At 35.6% G+C, this 15,149-nt stretch overlaps 1 protein-coding gene across 3 annotated transcripts in view; it reads right to left on the reverse strand.

Moving 5' to 3' along the window:
* LOC140148442 (uncharacterized) overlaps positions 1–15,149 on the reverse strand; it is a 38,803-nt gene that overhangs the window by 11,667 nt on the left and 11,987 nt on the right. For all 3 annotated transcript variants that reach the window (XM_072170389.1, XM_072170386.1, XM_072170388.1), the window contains exons 3-10: positions 10,879–11,055; positions 9,336–9,704; positions 8,275–8,432; positions 7,394–7,467; positions 5,535–5,652; positions 4,145–4,260; positions 2,720–2,912; positions 42–110 (exon numbers count right to left, since the gene is read on the reverse strand). In XM_072170389.1, coding sequence (XP_072026490.1) covers positions 42–110; positions 2,720–2,912; positions 4,145–4,260; positions 5,535–5,652; positions 7,394–7,467; positions 8,275–8,432; positions 9,336–9,704; positions 10,879–11,055 — 1,274 coding nt within the window. The remainder of the gene's footprint in view (positions 1–41; positions 111–2,719; positions 2,913–4,144; positions 4,261–5,534; positions 5,653–7,393; positions 7,468–8,274; positions 8,433–9,335; positions 9,705–10,878; positions 11,056–15,149) is intronic.

Here is a 15,149-nt window from a genome sequence, read left to right on the forward strand (position 1 = left end):
GTATCAGTAAAACATGACAGCATGCAGATGATAATACCTACCAGCCACTTGGTTTTTGGTTCTCTTTTTTCATCAGCAGCTTTCTCTCCTGTTAGAATCTCCATCAATACCTATGTAGTCAAATAACACATAAAACTGATGAATCCTTAAGCTCAACATAATTGTCACATTAAAAGGTCAAATTTTTCTCCAATATAAACATACATGTATGACCTGAAATGCAGGCATATTTAGGCACAATGACTTAATCGGCCTACAAAAAAAGAAGACCCGCTCTCTCACAAATTGTTCACATACATATCGAAAGTAATTGATATTCATTTTCATGTCTGGAGACATTGCATAGCTAGCTGAATCTTAATTGCCACGAGAGTTGATGCAAAAGCTAACCATGATGTTGACTGGTCATTTTGTTTGATTTAATTAAAGCACATCATTATTAATAGTGGCCGGAACATAACACATCTGGAGTTTTTATTGAAATACTAGTACTTATGATGATGTGTTGAATTTAAAATTGGTAAAGTTTTGTCCATTGGCATAATAGTTTGTCTCAGTCTATCAAAATGTAATCACAGTTTCATGATAATCACAACATAAATGCTAAGAGGCAACTGGGTTACAGCTTTTGTTTCATTCAATTAAGATGGTTTCTTTTGGGTGAAAATGGGAGCTGCTAGTGAATATTAAATGTGTGTAACCCGATTCTCTCAACCAAGGAAAATTATCCTAAAATAACTGCTGAGACTCTACTGTTACAATAATTACACTACGCGATTCTCATGAGAGTAGCAGCGCTGCTACTTTCGAGTACCTACGTCGGCCACCAGACCCTTGTGGCCCAGCAAGCCAGCTGCAACTCGCGAATACCTCGTGGCGTAGGTACTTTGAAGGTACTCCGAGTACCGACACTGGTATTCACCTACCAGGTACTCCTCAGCTGAGTACCGACGTCGGTACTCTGGCAAGAAAATGAGGAAAGCGGGTTGCTATTTCTTATTTGTTTCTGTTGCCATATTGATTTATATTGATTAATATGTTCTTGATTTATGTTTCTTATTTTGTTCTTTGGGCATTTTAAGGGGATATGATAAGTAGGCCTATTAATTAAAAATGGGTGAATAAAAAGGTAAATAAACAAATTAATAAGCAACTGAGTAAATAAATAAGCAAATAAGTAAGTAAATAATTAACTAAAGAAGTAAGTAAATAAAGAAAGAAAGAAATAGGTAAACAACTAAGTAAATAAATAAGTAATTAAATAAATAATTACCCAAATAAGTAAATAAATAAATAAGGAGATATGTAAATAAATAGGTGAATAAATTAGCAAATAACTAAGTGAGTAAGTAAATAAATAAGGAAATAAGAAAATAAGCAAGCAAATAAGAAAGTTACTAAATAACTAAAAGAGTAAGTAAACAAATAAGTATATAAACAACTAAATAAAAAAGTGACTAAATAAGTAAATAGGGAAGTAAATTTATAAATAAATTAACATCTAAATAAATAAATAAGTAAGTAGATAAATCAGTAAATAATGAGTTAATAAATAAAAACATGTCAATAAAATGCATAGTGATGCAATAATTATTTTCTAAACATTTCTGAAAAAACATAAACTTACTGAATAATTACATACTTTACAAATCAAAACAAATAAGCTGGGCAACCAGCCAAGCAATCAGCTAACTTAACTAACCAACCAAGTAAACAAATCAAACAAACCATTAGGCCTATACAAAAATCAAAACACAAGATAAGAAAATAAATAATAATCTTCAGGTTTTGGAACAAGGCAAATTTAAAGCAGAAAGATCTTCACATAACATAGGCCTAGCCGCCTAAGTTTATTTAATTATTATTAAAACATTGAAAATAACAATAAACAAATTAAAGTGTTATTCTCATGATGGAACAAAACGGAACTTAAAAGAAAAACAACGGGATTTAAACACTGTCGCCGGCGTACGGAAAAACTGCATTGTGCAACAAGCAATTGCATCCAGATCATAACTAATTGATAATTCCACTTCAACGCGTTCGTTTGCAAGCCTTGTTGAACGCGTAGTTGAACGCGCAGTCGGCCGCGTAGTTGTATCATGGGCGCGCGCGGCTTGAAGTCAATGAACTTTACGATCAATGGATTTTGGCGACAGAGTACCTCGCGGGTGAGTACCTTCACTGCTACTTCACTGCTGACACGTGGATACCCCATGGATGCGGTTACTGTGCAGGTACTTCCGCTGAAGGGCCATTGAAGTACCCCCCGACTATGGTGTGCCTATAAGTCACCTACTCGGTACATCGCAGTTGACTCTTAGGTGACGCATGGCGGAGTATCGATGTAAGTACTTTGCTACGGGGGTATCTACAGTATGGTGGCCGACGCTGGTACTTTGGTGGTGTACCAACGTCGGCCATAAAGGGATTGAGTACTCGGTAGTAGCAGCGGTAGTAGCCGCGAAGTAACATTGCAACAGAGGTACTACGTCGCCAGGAATCTTGTAGTGTATGGTTTGATCTGGTACAGTTTGGCCTGGTTGGAATGTCAGGATTTTTGGTGTCTCCTCAGAAGTTTTCCGATAGGACCTACGCAATGTACATTCCTTGATATTTGAAGGGCAAATATGATTCTATAAAGCTTAGCTTAGTGTGTACTGTTAAATGTTATTGTCAATCACTTACTCCTTTATAGTAAAATAGAGAGACAACTTACAATTCCAAAGCTGTAGACATCCACTTTGACAGACAACTTGAATGAGCTTAGGAAATCTTTTGGCAAGTATGGCATTGTACCATATAGTTTCCTTGTCTTGATGGGTGTGGTCTTGCCACTCTCATGTCCATACCTAGCTAACCCAAAATCACCTATCTTAGGCTTGAAGTATTCATCCAGCAGAATGTTGGCACTGAAATGGGAGAAAACAAATATTAGAGCCATAAGTTTTCTGTGATACAGGAAACGGATGAATTTCACAGAATCGAATGTATAAAATGGAAAACAGGATTTCATTTAGTTGAAAAAATAAAATTGAAGTAATTGAAAAAAGTGCAATAATAAAATACAAAGAAAAAATCAAAAAATGTGTGTCTGTTATAAAATAAATGTGTAAAAAGTGTGGTAAAGGTTGTAATATATCTTTAATAAACTTCTTGTAAAACGGACAAAACACAGAAAGCCACAAGAAAAAGGAAAAATCATGGAGAGTGACATATTGACAAAATGGAATTTCAAAAGTAGAACACAGAAAACTTATGGCTCTAACAAATATGTCAGTTTAATACAATGACGTCATAAGTGTATAGCAATAACAAAGCACTTGTGACCTTATTCATTCAAGTATTGAAGGGAGTTATTAGTCAGCCGGTGCATAACTACAGGATCTATTGCTCTTGTCCATGTATTTATCCACGTTTTGAACTGAGCTATAAAAAGGGGTTTCAAAGATATTACATTTTTGTTTCAACAAATATTGTTTGTAAGAAACAAAAACATTTTGGCAAGTTTGTGCATATATCGTGACATTATTTTCAAAAGGGTGGTTTTAAATGGTAAATTTAATTGTCCAAAAACGATCCATTTCACTGCTTTATACCTACAATAAAACCCACCAAGCTTGGTCCTTTGCTAAATAAAGTTATGTTTCCTCCACCCAACTGTAATTTGGTGTTTTAATTTGACACTGCTTCTGAGACATTGCAACTGAGCATAAGTCAAAATTTAATCTACAGATGTTGCCAACTGAATTCAGAATTTATTGTTCCCAGTTAATATCCCAGGACCTCGTGCACGAGACGTAAACATTTTAACCACTCAGCCATAGATGGGTACAAGTCCCTACAAGAGCATTTTGCAGCTCAATGGATGTCACTACCAATCCTGAGGTAAAACAAGTACAGTGTAATCAGGATCGTAGGAACCAATCAATGTTTAAGCCACGATTTGTGAATTCTTTTGTGAAAAATTTTCAGGCAACATATTTTGCCCATACCACTTGAATTTGCTTATGTTACCCCAAAATATATTTGTTCTTTTCCTGAAAAAATGAAATCCACATCATCTAATTGTGTTCCGTCTAGATTTTCCCATTCCCTCATGGTGCTAATATTAATTGGTCACTATGTGTTCATTGTGCCATACCTTTTGATATCTCCATGTATGAGAGGTTGCTCTCGTGCTTTATGTAGGAAAAAGAGACCTGTAGCTGCACCAAATGCTATCCTATTCCTGAGCTCCCAATCCAAAGGAGGTTTTGCCTGCAACATTATGTATTGAATGTAATTAACAAAGCAAACTAATGATTCAACATACACAAGCTTCTTTACATTTAGAAATCAATTCTATTATCAAATACATAAAAGGAACTTTAAGAGATCTGGCAAGGACCAACAAAATCTTTCTTATAATACTCTTAAACTTCTTTCTTTTCAGAGAACTTAAGATTTGTGTCTCTTGACATGCGAATACAATGTTTAGCTCAGGGGTTCTCAAAGTATCTGAAGCTCCACTTTTAGAAAATAGAATTGCTCGAGCTCCACTATTGTAGCGAGTGAGGCGTCACGGGGTGGGGTCCAGGGGCATAGCCCTGGCAGGGGTCGAGGGGGCAGAGACTGCCAATGCTCATGGGTTTTGTGCATTGTAAATGGCCTAGGACGGCTCTTGTTTTACATACATTTGTAGCATTAAAATTGCAAATTAACCCTACATATGTTGCTTTTACATGGCATATAAACAGTTATGTGAACAATTATGGTTAATGATCAATGGAAACAACAAACAAAACTGAACTTACAACCATGACCACTGGCAATTAGTCACTGAAGTTACATTTCCCTGATCATGCTATCACTGAATTAAGCTCTTTTTCGGATTATTTAATCAAATTTTTTAAAATTTAATTTTCATTTTTTAAAATTTTTCACTTGGCTTGCGTGCACACCGCTAGTTGAGAATTTGCATGAGAGCATTAAATAGCTCTTCTGGAGCCTTCAAGGAGAGCTGTTTAAGAGCATTTACAATAGAATGTAAGGAGAGAATGGTCAATTAAGGAGAGCTAAAATCATTATCCTATATCAGATTTAAGGAGAGCAGTAGAGAGCGATTGCAGTCCCTATACATATATACCGTAAAATTCCGTCTACAAGCATATATATGCCTCTAAACGAGGTTTTTTTGACACAAGAGACAAGAGGCAGACACTCTCAACAAAAAACGTTATTTGGAGTTTGAACAACTATATTACTGATAAAGGCGGCTGTACAAACATGTATATTTGTAAGACCAATCTATTGCAATGTTTTTGAGAAGGGTATTGGCCTTTCATATCTTTCGTTAAAAAAACCCCTCGTTTAGAGGCATATATGCTTCTAGACGGAATTCTACGGTATACACATGTTTTTGCCACAAGATTCAAACACAATCAATACATGGTATATGCATGTGACATACATCCAATCATAAGCCCCTACTAGTTTATCCTCCTCCAACATCATCTCCCAACATCCGTCATCCCTTTCAAACAGATTCTTACCCCACGACACTGCAAATTATCCTCAAGTGATCCATTCTGCATATACTCATACCCAAGGCACGGTTCAGGTCCATCTGTACAGTTGAAGTATAATGTCACAATGTTGGTATGTCTATACCTGAAATGTTGAAATATGAATGCAAATAAAGTAGGTTGCTATTAATTAAAGAGCCATAATGTGTGTTTTGCATAAAGAATAGATTCCTATTTAAATGTTAGTTTTTACTGATTACATTGTTCCCTTTTAATTTTGAGCCAAACCAAACAAATGTCATAAAACAGAGAAAATTGCTATTTTATTCCAGTGCCTACAATTATGTGTGTATCAGCTCGCCGATTATTATCATGAATATTGGCATAGCTTCACACAACAAGGATGAACAAACAAAATGTAAGACGAATAGCGATATGCACACAGTTTATTCATCACTAATTCAATGATTCAATACACGCGATGTGTTTCGATCGGTGAATTCTGAATAAAATCTGAGATCTTCGGTTTTAATATAAAAACTTAAATTTTACTGTAATTAAAGCACTTCATGCTTAGTCATGGCATTTTAGTACACCATTGGGCATTACAATCATGCAAAAAGTAGAAATTCAACAAAAATTGAGGGTGTCACTGTGGAGCAAATCACCCTGGCCCCCCAACTCAACACAAAAGTTGGCAACCATGAGAGTTACCAAATCTTTCAAAGGCCCCCTTTTGCAATGATTTTCATCAAATTTACCCCCTTTTCATGCAAAATCGAGGACAAAATTTGGCCAAAAACAACCCCTTTTTTGTGGTTTTCAATTACTAGAATTTCAAACACCCCTTTAATATTGACACAAAATTACCGGAGTTTCTCAAGAACCCCTTTTATCCAAATTTCTCGGACAGTGCAAATTAAATACCCCTACTTTGCTGATTTAATGGTCAAATTTCGCACAGAGAGAGTCCAAATTAAATACCCCTATTTTGCCAATTTTGCGGTCCTAATTGCTACTGGTAAAAAATTACCCCTTTTCCGCACTATTTGGTAACTCTCATGGTTGCCAATTTTGGGTTGAGTTGGGGGCCGGGCAAATCACATAGTATAGAGTCATTATAAACTGAATGTGAACACGATGGCCACTATCGACAAGACACTTGTATACTGCCATTAAAAGTTTTCATCATGAAATGAAAGGAATAACTCATAAATTCAAAATATACACCACTCTCAATTTTCACACAAAAATTTGGTTTTTTTTTTTCGGTTTTGGAGTGTCCCTGGACCTAGACCTGAATGCTATAGCTAAAATAATATTTTCTCCATCATGAGAGCTCAATAGGTACGCAATGACAATTGCGTCAGCGTACAACGCCTACCACACACGCTTTGGGTAGCGCTGCATTTCCTGTGCGTGCACAATCGATCGTGTTATCGTGCCATTCCACTTTACTTGTGACATTACGCAGTGCACGCAGTACATTCACACTCTCATGATCGAGAAACTATTATTTTAGCTATAGGATCATTCATGGTTGACCTAAAAAAGAAAAAAAAGATATTTTGTATTTAAATATGAAAATTGATAATTTGTATTTATGTCATACTCTATTAATGATTTCAAAATGCATTGAATTTGAATCCATTTTGATATCATTAATAGAGTATGACATGAAAACAAAGTATCAATTTTCATATTAAAAATACAAAATATCTTGAAACTTATTTTACAAAATCCTGTAAAAAAGTAGTTATTTTCTTGCAACAAATTTGTTATACTGTTTTAAATTTCACTATCTTCTAAAACAAAAAAACCTGTAGTTTAATAAAAAAAAACACCTTTGATTCAACAAACAAACAGGATATTTTCAGCATACTTACACGACAAGAGCAGTGATTTCCTTCATTTGGCCATTAAATCTGGCAGCATTCAAACTGGAATTGGGATCCTCATCCTATCAAAATAAACGTAATAATGTTACATTGATTTGTACATCATGCAGAACTATTTTCTGCAAAATTATTTTCCTAACTGCTAGTGCTAGAGAAAGTATGAACTTGATTATTTCACCTTCTAGAAACAAAAGAAAAGTTACATCACAAGAAACATTGGACTTTTCAGGCCTGATTGTGGTCCTAACAAAAAAATTGTTGGTTTAAGTTTTAAGCGACCGTAGTATCGCCCCTCATGGCGGGTTGCCCAGGGGCCTGCTTAAGGGCCCCGGTGGGGGTCGAGGGGGCGAAGCCCCCCAAAGCTTCTATTTTTTTTAGTAGGAAAAAATCGGAAAACCGATTTAAATCGGGGAATAATCAGGCCTGACTTTTGCACAGATTTATCCATATTTTGTCATCATGTGAAGGAAAAAAGACAGACTCTATGTGGATGGCAATCAGATGATTCTTATGTTAGCCTAAAATTCTTTTTAAGAATGCTGGATTGATACTTAGGTTTACAGATTTTATTGCACAATGATTTTGATTCATATTCATTATACTGGTTCCTGTACTGTTTTCAACTGAAATCATTCCATGAAAGAATCAATTTCTTTGTGTACATTATCTGCCAAGCAGGTAGTCAAAATCAAACAGCAAGAGTAAATTTTTACTCTAGTTGATCAAAATAGCTTGTACACAATTATAGTATGTGTGACAGTTATATTTTCATTGTGGAAGTCATGCAAATTCAAGCTCAAGGTCAACTGCAGTGAAATATTTGCCCCCGCCCCCCCACAAACCCAAGTAAGAATTGAGTCTGATGTTACCTTGTGCAATCTTTTGATGGCATATTTAGTATTCATATGCACCATGTAATACACAGTGCCAAAAGATCCAGAGCCAAGCTTGTACGAATCGCTGAAGTTCTCAGTAGCTTTCTGTATATCCTCATATTTCATGGTCATTACTGCACGCAGAACAGTTACTGCAAATGTAAAAATGGGAAAAAGTAATAATGATAATGAATAAAAACTATGTACAACATTATAAAGATGACAGAGGACCAAGCCACTAAGGCAGTTGAGATTGGATTAAGAACTTCCTTTCTCTTGACCCAAAGGCTGACAGTAAAATTGTTAACTTGATTGTTGGGAGTGGTGTTCTTTTGCTTGTTCTTTGTCTTCAAATCTGTTTCTCACTTCTCTTTCCATACAGGCTAGCATGCTTATATAGGCTTTTTAGCCTGGCTTGAGCATTTTGTTTGAGCCTGGTCCCATCAGGACCCAAACATGTCTCTACACAGAGCAACCGTTTAAACAAACATACAAACAAACAAACAAGCAAACAGGTGTTGAACTAATAAAGACCAACAGATCACTGCTCTTCCCCATCAGTTTGGTGATCTGAAGGTCTCAGTTTCAAAACTGGAGGGGGAGTGAAATTTTTCACTTGCCATCATTTATGTTTGTTGAGACTAGTATTAAAAACCATATCTCATAACTTACAAGTGTTTTATGTTAAATTTTCTATAAGGCATACCTATTTTAGAGAAAGATTTTTATTCTTAAAAATATGAATGATGGAAAATTAACTGGTGCAATTTTCCTTGACCTCAAGAAGGCTTTTGATACCATCAATCATAGTCTTCTAATTAACAAATTAAAGCAATGTGGTATTCTGGCTCATGTCTAAAATGGTTTATATCTTATCTTAGTAATAGGTCACAAGCTGTTAATATTTCTTCTACTATGTCTGACTTTAAAGATGGGTATCTTTTTTCTTGTTTGGTTTATTTCATGGGTCAGAATCTCAGCTGTAGATGATCATAAATCCCTACCCAAATAAACCAAATATCTGAGCCCTTGATTCACATGAGAAAACATCTTACATCTCTGTAGCCTTTCCTCCTCTTCTCTGGACATAGGCGTCGCCGCTGTCTGGACAGTATCAGTAGGATTGCTGTCATCACTCAGTTTCCTATCAGCAGCAAAATTTATACTAGCTTTCACTACAGGCGAGTTGATCTGCTTCTGAGTTCCACCATCCAAATTACTTATTACTTCTTCTTGATTGAATTGATGAGGGTGTTGTCTTACAACCGTATCCACCTTGTTACTGGCACTAGTCTGTGAGCTAGGCGATGCTGATCCATTCCACGATGACTGCGATACTGCCGAGACTTCGTCTTCTCTGCTGGTTGCTGGATGAGGGCGCTGATTTGTGTTTGCAGGTGGTTTCATATCTGGGATTACAGGTGCTGTAATTGTGACAAAATATGAGATTTGTAAATAAATCCTGGCAATCAGATTCACATTTATGACCTGCTCCCATGTAATGAGAGTTGCAAGTTGGGAGTTTCCAGACGTTTCAACTGTTGAGTTGATGTTCTTTGCTTGAAGACACCTGTATTGGCAGTGAGCCCTTTGTGAATGGGGACAGAATTAAATACAGAGCGCAGCATATTATGTCCCCATTCACAAAGGACATACAACTGACTATTCAGGTGTCTTCAAACACAACAATTGGAAGGTCTCTAAACCACCAATTGCGAATTTACGCTCATTTCATGGGAACAAGTCACATTACGATCTAGGCTTTGAAATAAAACTGCTATTTTATTTCACTTTACCTCATTAGTTTGGCAAAAAATGTAAAGGGAAAATATGTGATATCATACCATATTATCATTTTATCATCAGAAAAAATCTATATTTGTCAGAAATCTGATCTTATTGATTTAAAGGTTCTTGACCAGATTAACAGCCTCATCCCCCATATTTTAAAAAAATCAAAATTGAGGTTTTGGTATCTGAAGAAAGCTCATATTTTCTCATTATCCAAGTAATAATGATGAACTGAATAATGCACCCAATTTATGCAGTCATAATGAACGTAAATGGGGAAAAAGAATAAAAGTTTCCTTTCTGGAGAGGAGATTATGCTAACTGCTTTGATATCAACTTATCCAGAGGCCTGGGCCGTGGTACTTGTTTGGTTTGGGTAAGGATGTACCACCAATAATTTTAAAGTGGACCCATATTTTTACAGTGGCATAGCGTGAGTCATCCTATTGGGGGGGGCACCGACCATGATGGGGAGTGGTGGTGGGCCCAGTGTGGGCACCTAGTCTGATGGGGGAATTGTGCACATTTCAAATCACATTATTAAGTATTATTGAGTATCGATTCGCGTGTAACACCTTTATTTTGACAAACTAAAAAATATTGTCACATGTTCCTATGTAATAGCATGGTAATATTCGTATTGCGCGGACTTGGATGTCGACCTTTTCCCATGATACATCACGATTACATCGCAAACCGCTGGCGGCGCCCTTATTGTGAATAGCGAGAATTATGTTTTAGGCAGAGAGGATGAAGGGGATGAGCCTTCTAAATACAAGGACTTGCATTAATCTTTTTTTCCCTTACCTCCTGGAGGTAGATTAGACGGATGTCCTCCACCCAACTTTGCAGACATATCATTTACTTCTACTGGTTGTCTTCTTTGATGGGGTTGATAATTCAATGGTAGAGTGGTAGTATCATTATTCTCATCAGGCTGCTCACCTTGGATCTTCTTAATCTTTTCTCTATGAGCTGCATCAACTGTAACATATTGATATACACCATAACCAATATAGTTAGAATTGTAATGGTATAATTGACTTGACAGCCCAAACTGACAGATTTGTATTCAAATTATAACCCTCAAATTTATTTAACCAGCAAACTTTATAATAATAGTCAGGGGTGAATCCAGGTTTTTGAAAGGTGGGGAGGGGGCACTCAAAAACAATTTTTCAGCTCGCTTTACTAACCCAAATTTGAGATCCTCAGTCGGAAAATTTTGGCATAAAAATCATAAATTTTCCCCTTTTCAGAGGGCCCCTGGATCCGCCTCTGATTCATCATTAGTGACATTCATTTTTGGTGGGATAGTTCTTCCCCATTGTTTTTCCCTCTTCCCCATTGTTTTTCCCCTTCTAGAATAAACCTAAAAGGGAATTTTACAGGATATGTAGTTAAACATAAAAGAAGAAGGAAATTTGCAAAAACATTTTAATTATGGTGATATAAGGATCCTCATTTTTATATGTTTTTACTTCCTGAATAAATTGGGTGTGTGGGTTTAATAGTATCACAAACTTGTTCTGACCTTGAAAATTCATACACAGTTTGTTAACCCCAACAATTAAGCATAACCACTGATGCAGCAATATAACAATGGCTTAATGTGTCATTTTGTTCAGAATTTAACAAAATTTTATAGTGAACATAATTTATCAGATAACTTGACCCAATTTAAAACTAAACTGATGACCTTGTAAGTTGTGTTGAAATGTAGAAAGCTTTCAATATTATTTGCCATTCAGATTATGAAGACCTAAATCTGGGCACACAGTGTAAAGATATACCGCATCCCCTCCAAAAAAAACATGTAGTATAAATTTGTGTCCGTAAGTATATGTACTATCATATGGGGCATTGTTATACATGTTTCTGCTTCTTAATATCAAAACTGCTGGAACAATACAACTCAAAATTTTGATGTTGACCACATATTGATTTAATGGTAGGCCTCAATCTAAGATAGATAATTACAGAACATGAAAAATCGGACCACGCCTCTTTAAGTGAAAGTAAACCAAAATGAAAAATGTCCCTTTCACCACTGAATGATATGTACATTGATGCAAACATTGTGGTGCTATTAAGCCTATGTACTATACTGCTAGGTCTATATAATGCACAAGGTCAATGAAACTGAAAGTGAAAAATGAAAACAATTCCATGAAATTTGATTACTTCCTTTCTAGCTTCTTCTTTTTCATCAGTGTATTTATAATTATATACTCCCTATTCCAGATTTGGGATTAAGAAAATATTATCCTGTTTTGCCAAACGAAACATAGCTAAATCTTAATCCTTAAGTTAGTTCTAAAGGACTATTCGTACCATTTTAATAGTTTTGCAATTTGAAGGCAATGGGCCAAAAACATGCTATTTTGCATGATTTCTTGCAATTGTATCCACAAAATTCAACACTTGGCTCAGAATTTGGTTTTTTTAATTAATTTTGATAATTGGTTATAAAATATATTAGAAAATAATTATATCCCCCCAAAAAAAAAAAAAAAAGAGAATACATAACCTGAAATTAGTCTTTGTACAAGTCTTTGGGCTTGATTGTCACAGCATTAGGCCTAAAAAAAAAAATTGTTGTGTTGCCCTCAACCGCCCGGTCCTAAATCCTGAAAAATCAGGGTCGGCATTTTTTTTTGTTTTTTTTTGAATGATGATTTTTACAGATTTGTTCAAAAAATCTATGTTTTCACTTAAAATTAATATTTTATTGAAAGACTAGTCTTTAATTGATGTCTAACAGGTATCCAGAAGTCAGAATTGACAAATATCCCCGAGTTGAAGAAGCATTATTTAATATTTGAGGAGATTTTTAAGAACTGAAGGTTTGAAAGAAAAAAAAAAAAAAAAAAAAAAGAAATCCGACCGTCCGCCCCAACTTTCCCATTTTCTCACTTGAGGGCAACACAACAATATTTTTTTTTTGGCCTTATGAAAAACACCCAAAATAAGTTTTTAGCCCTAAATATTAAAATTTGACTTTTATTGCCAGTTAGAACTAATACTAAAAGGATTAGGATTTAGCTATGGTTCATTTGCCATACAGGATAATATTTTTTAAATCCCCCAAAATTAGTGCTGTATTTTTTCTGGAATAGGAAAAATATATCATATCCTGCCAAAAAGTAATCTTATGAGCGATGTATTGAACTAATAACCAGGCAAACATAAAAGAAATATTCATGTACTGCTCTTATTTCATTGCTTGTAACCAGGGGAATCCCCTTTTATATGTATGTGCGTCATCATATGGGTGTTCCCTGACAGTGTGCTACTGATTGAAAGTTTTTTGAATACCAATTATTAAGGATCTGCTTCAGAATCACAATCAAATATAAAATTCCAAATATGAATTATTTCTGTTGCATTTCTCAAATTCAAAAATCATTACTAAATGTTTTATTTTGCATATTAATCTGTTAGGGGCTGTAATTTCCTTTAAAGGAGGTCCCAAATATATCAGTTGATCAGAGTCTCTTTCTGAAGCTCATATATGATGCGATCAAGCAAAAATCAGTCCGAATTCGGAAATATTAAATTTTCAGTTTCTTATAGGATAGTAAAAACATTTACAAAGCTGAATTTTGCAGAAAACCACATTGAAATTGAACAACCATTTTCAAAAACAAATGGGAATAAAAGGAAATATTTCCTAGTTGTTTGGCTATATCTGAAAATTATATTTCTGAGTTCCGACTGATTTTGCTTGATCGCATCACATATGTTTATGCCCCCCCCCCTTTGCAAATCAACAAAATACTGGGATGCAGGTTTTAGACACAGACTAGTCTTTTTAATTCAGTCTCCATTCAGTTATATTTAGTTCAGTTAGTGTCTCCTCTCAAATTGAGAGTTAAGTCATGTTTGATTTCACAGTGGCAGATTCGAATCAGTGCGTTTACCCAGTTGTGATGGTCCCAGCATATCCACAAATCACCCATCTATACATGTGTATACGCCCGTGGGATTAGGTTAGCTCGCATTTTGAATCTGCCATTGCAAAATCCAACATAGTGTTACTCTCAACTTGAGACAAGACAGCTAGACCATAGCACCCCTAGCTCCACCATGGATGTACACCTGTTTAAGCTATCGATCCTTTCACTATTGGATAAAACAAGGCATTGCATAGCAGCTAGTGGCAGTGTCATTTGTTTTCAATTAATGGTAAAATAATTGCAATCATTGGTTTTGCAAGTCCGTGATTATTCTGATGCACCCTGTCCCTTTGCGATGACTTTGTTAAGTGCCCATGTTGAAATATGCAGTAATATTAGCTGTATGTAGAGTAGCAGTATACCAATAATTTCATCTGAAGTTAAACAAATTTAACCAAATGAGAGTGATGCAGGAATTGATGTATGAGCTGCAGAATGCCCTGTTAGCTTTAAAGGATGACTCCGGCAGTACAACATTATGCCTCATATGTTAGAAAAACAATTATTAAGCATGAATCATGTGGTTTTACAAAAAAAATGTAAAAACATGTAGATATTTATATTATGCTTTATGCCGTAAACAGCCTCAAAGCGCTTTACATTTATTCCGCCATCATTAGAATATGTCGGAACCATGTTTGCAGCCTACAATTGCCGCAGGGTTCATCAGTACAATGACTGTGACAACCCTAACAGCTTCCTATTTCACCTGGGTGGGGTGCAACACGGTGGTGGGACGGGGACTCAAACCCATGCACATCAAGCAAGCTCTCAGATTATGAGTCCAAGGCCGTAACCACTGAGCCACCGTGCCCTAAATTTATTTGAAACAAACTCATATTGACCATAACAACGAATAAAAACAGCCAGCTCTCAACAAGTGATATTCAAAATTCCAGTGCTGAAATTGTAGTGCAATGACGTCATGGTTACTTGTGCTCAATTGTTGTCAGCCTACATTGTATTACTTGGACGTTATTGCACTGGAATTGCCCAGGAATTTTGAATACCGTAAAACCCTGTCTACAAGCATATATAGCGGTTTTGATGAAAGCTCAATTAATATGAAACAAGCGTGAATATGCCAATACAATAGATTGGTCTTACAATAACATGATT

This window comes from Amphiura filiformis, chromosome 3 (assembly GCF_039555335.1).
Source record: "Amphiura filiformis chromosome 3, Afil_fr2py, whole genome shotgun sequence".
NCBI classification, from domain to species: Eukaryota; Metazoa; Echinodermata; class Ophiuroidea; order Amphilepidida; family Amphiuridae; genus Amphiura; species Amphiura filiformis.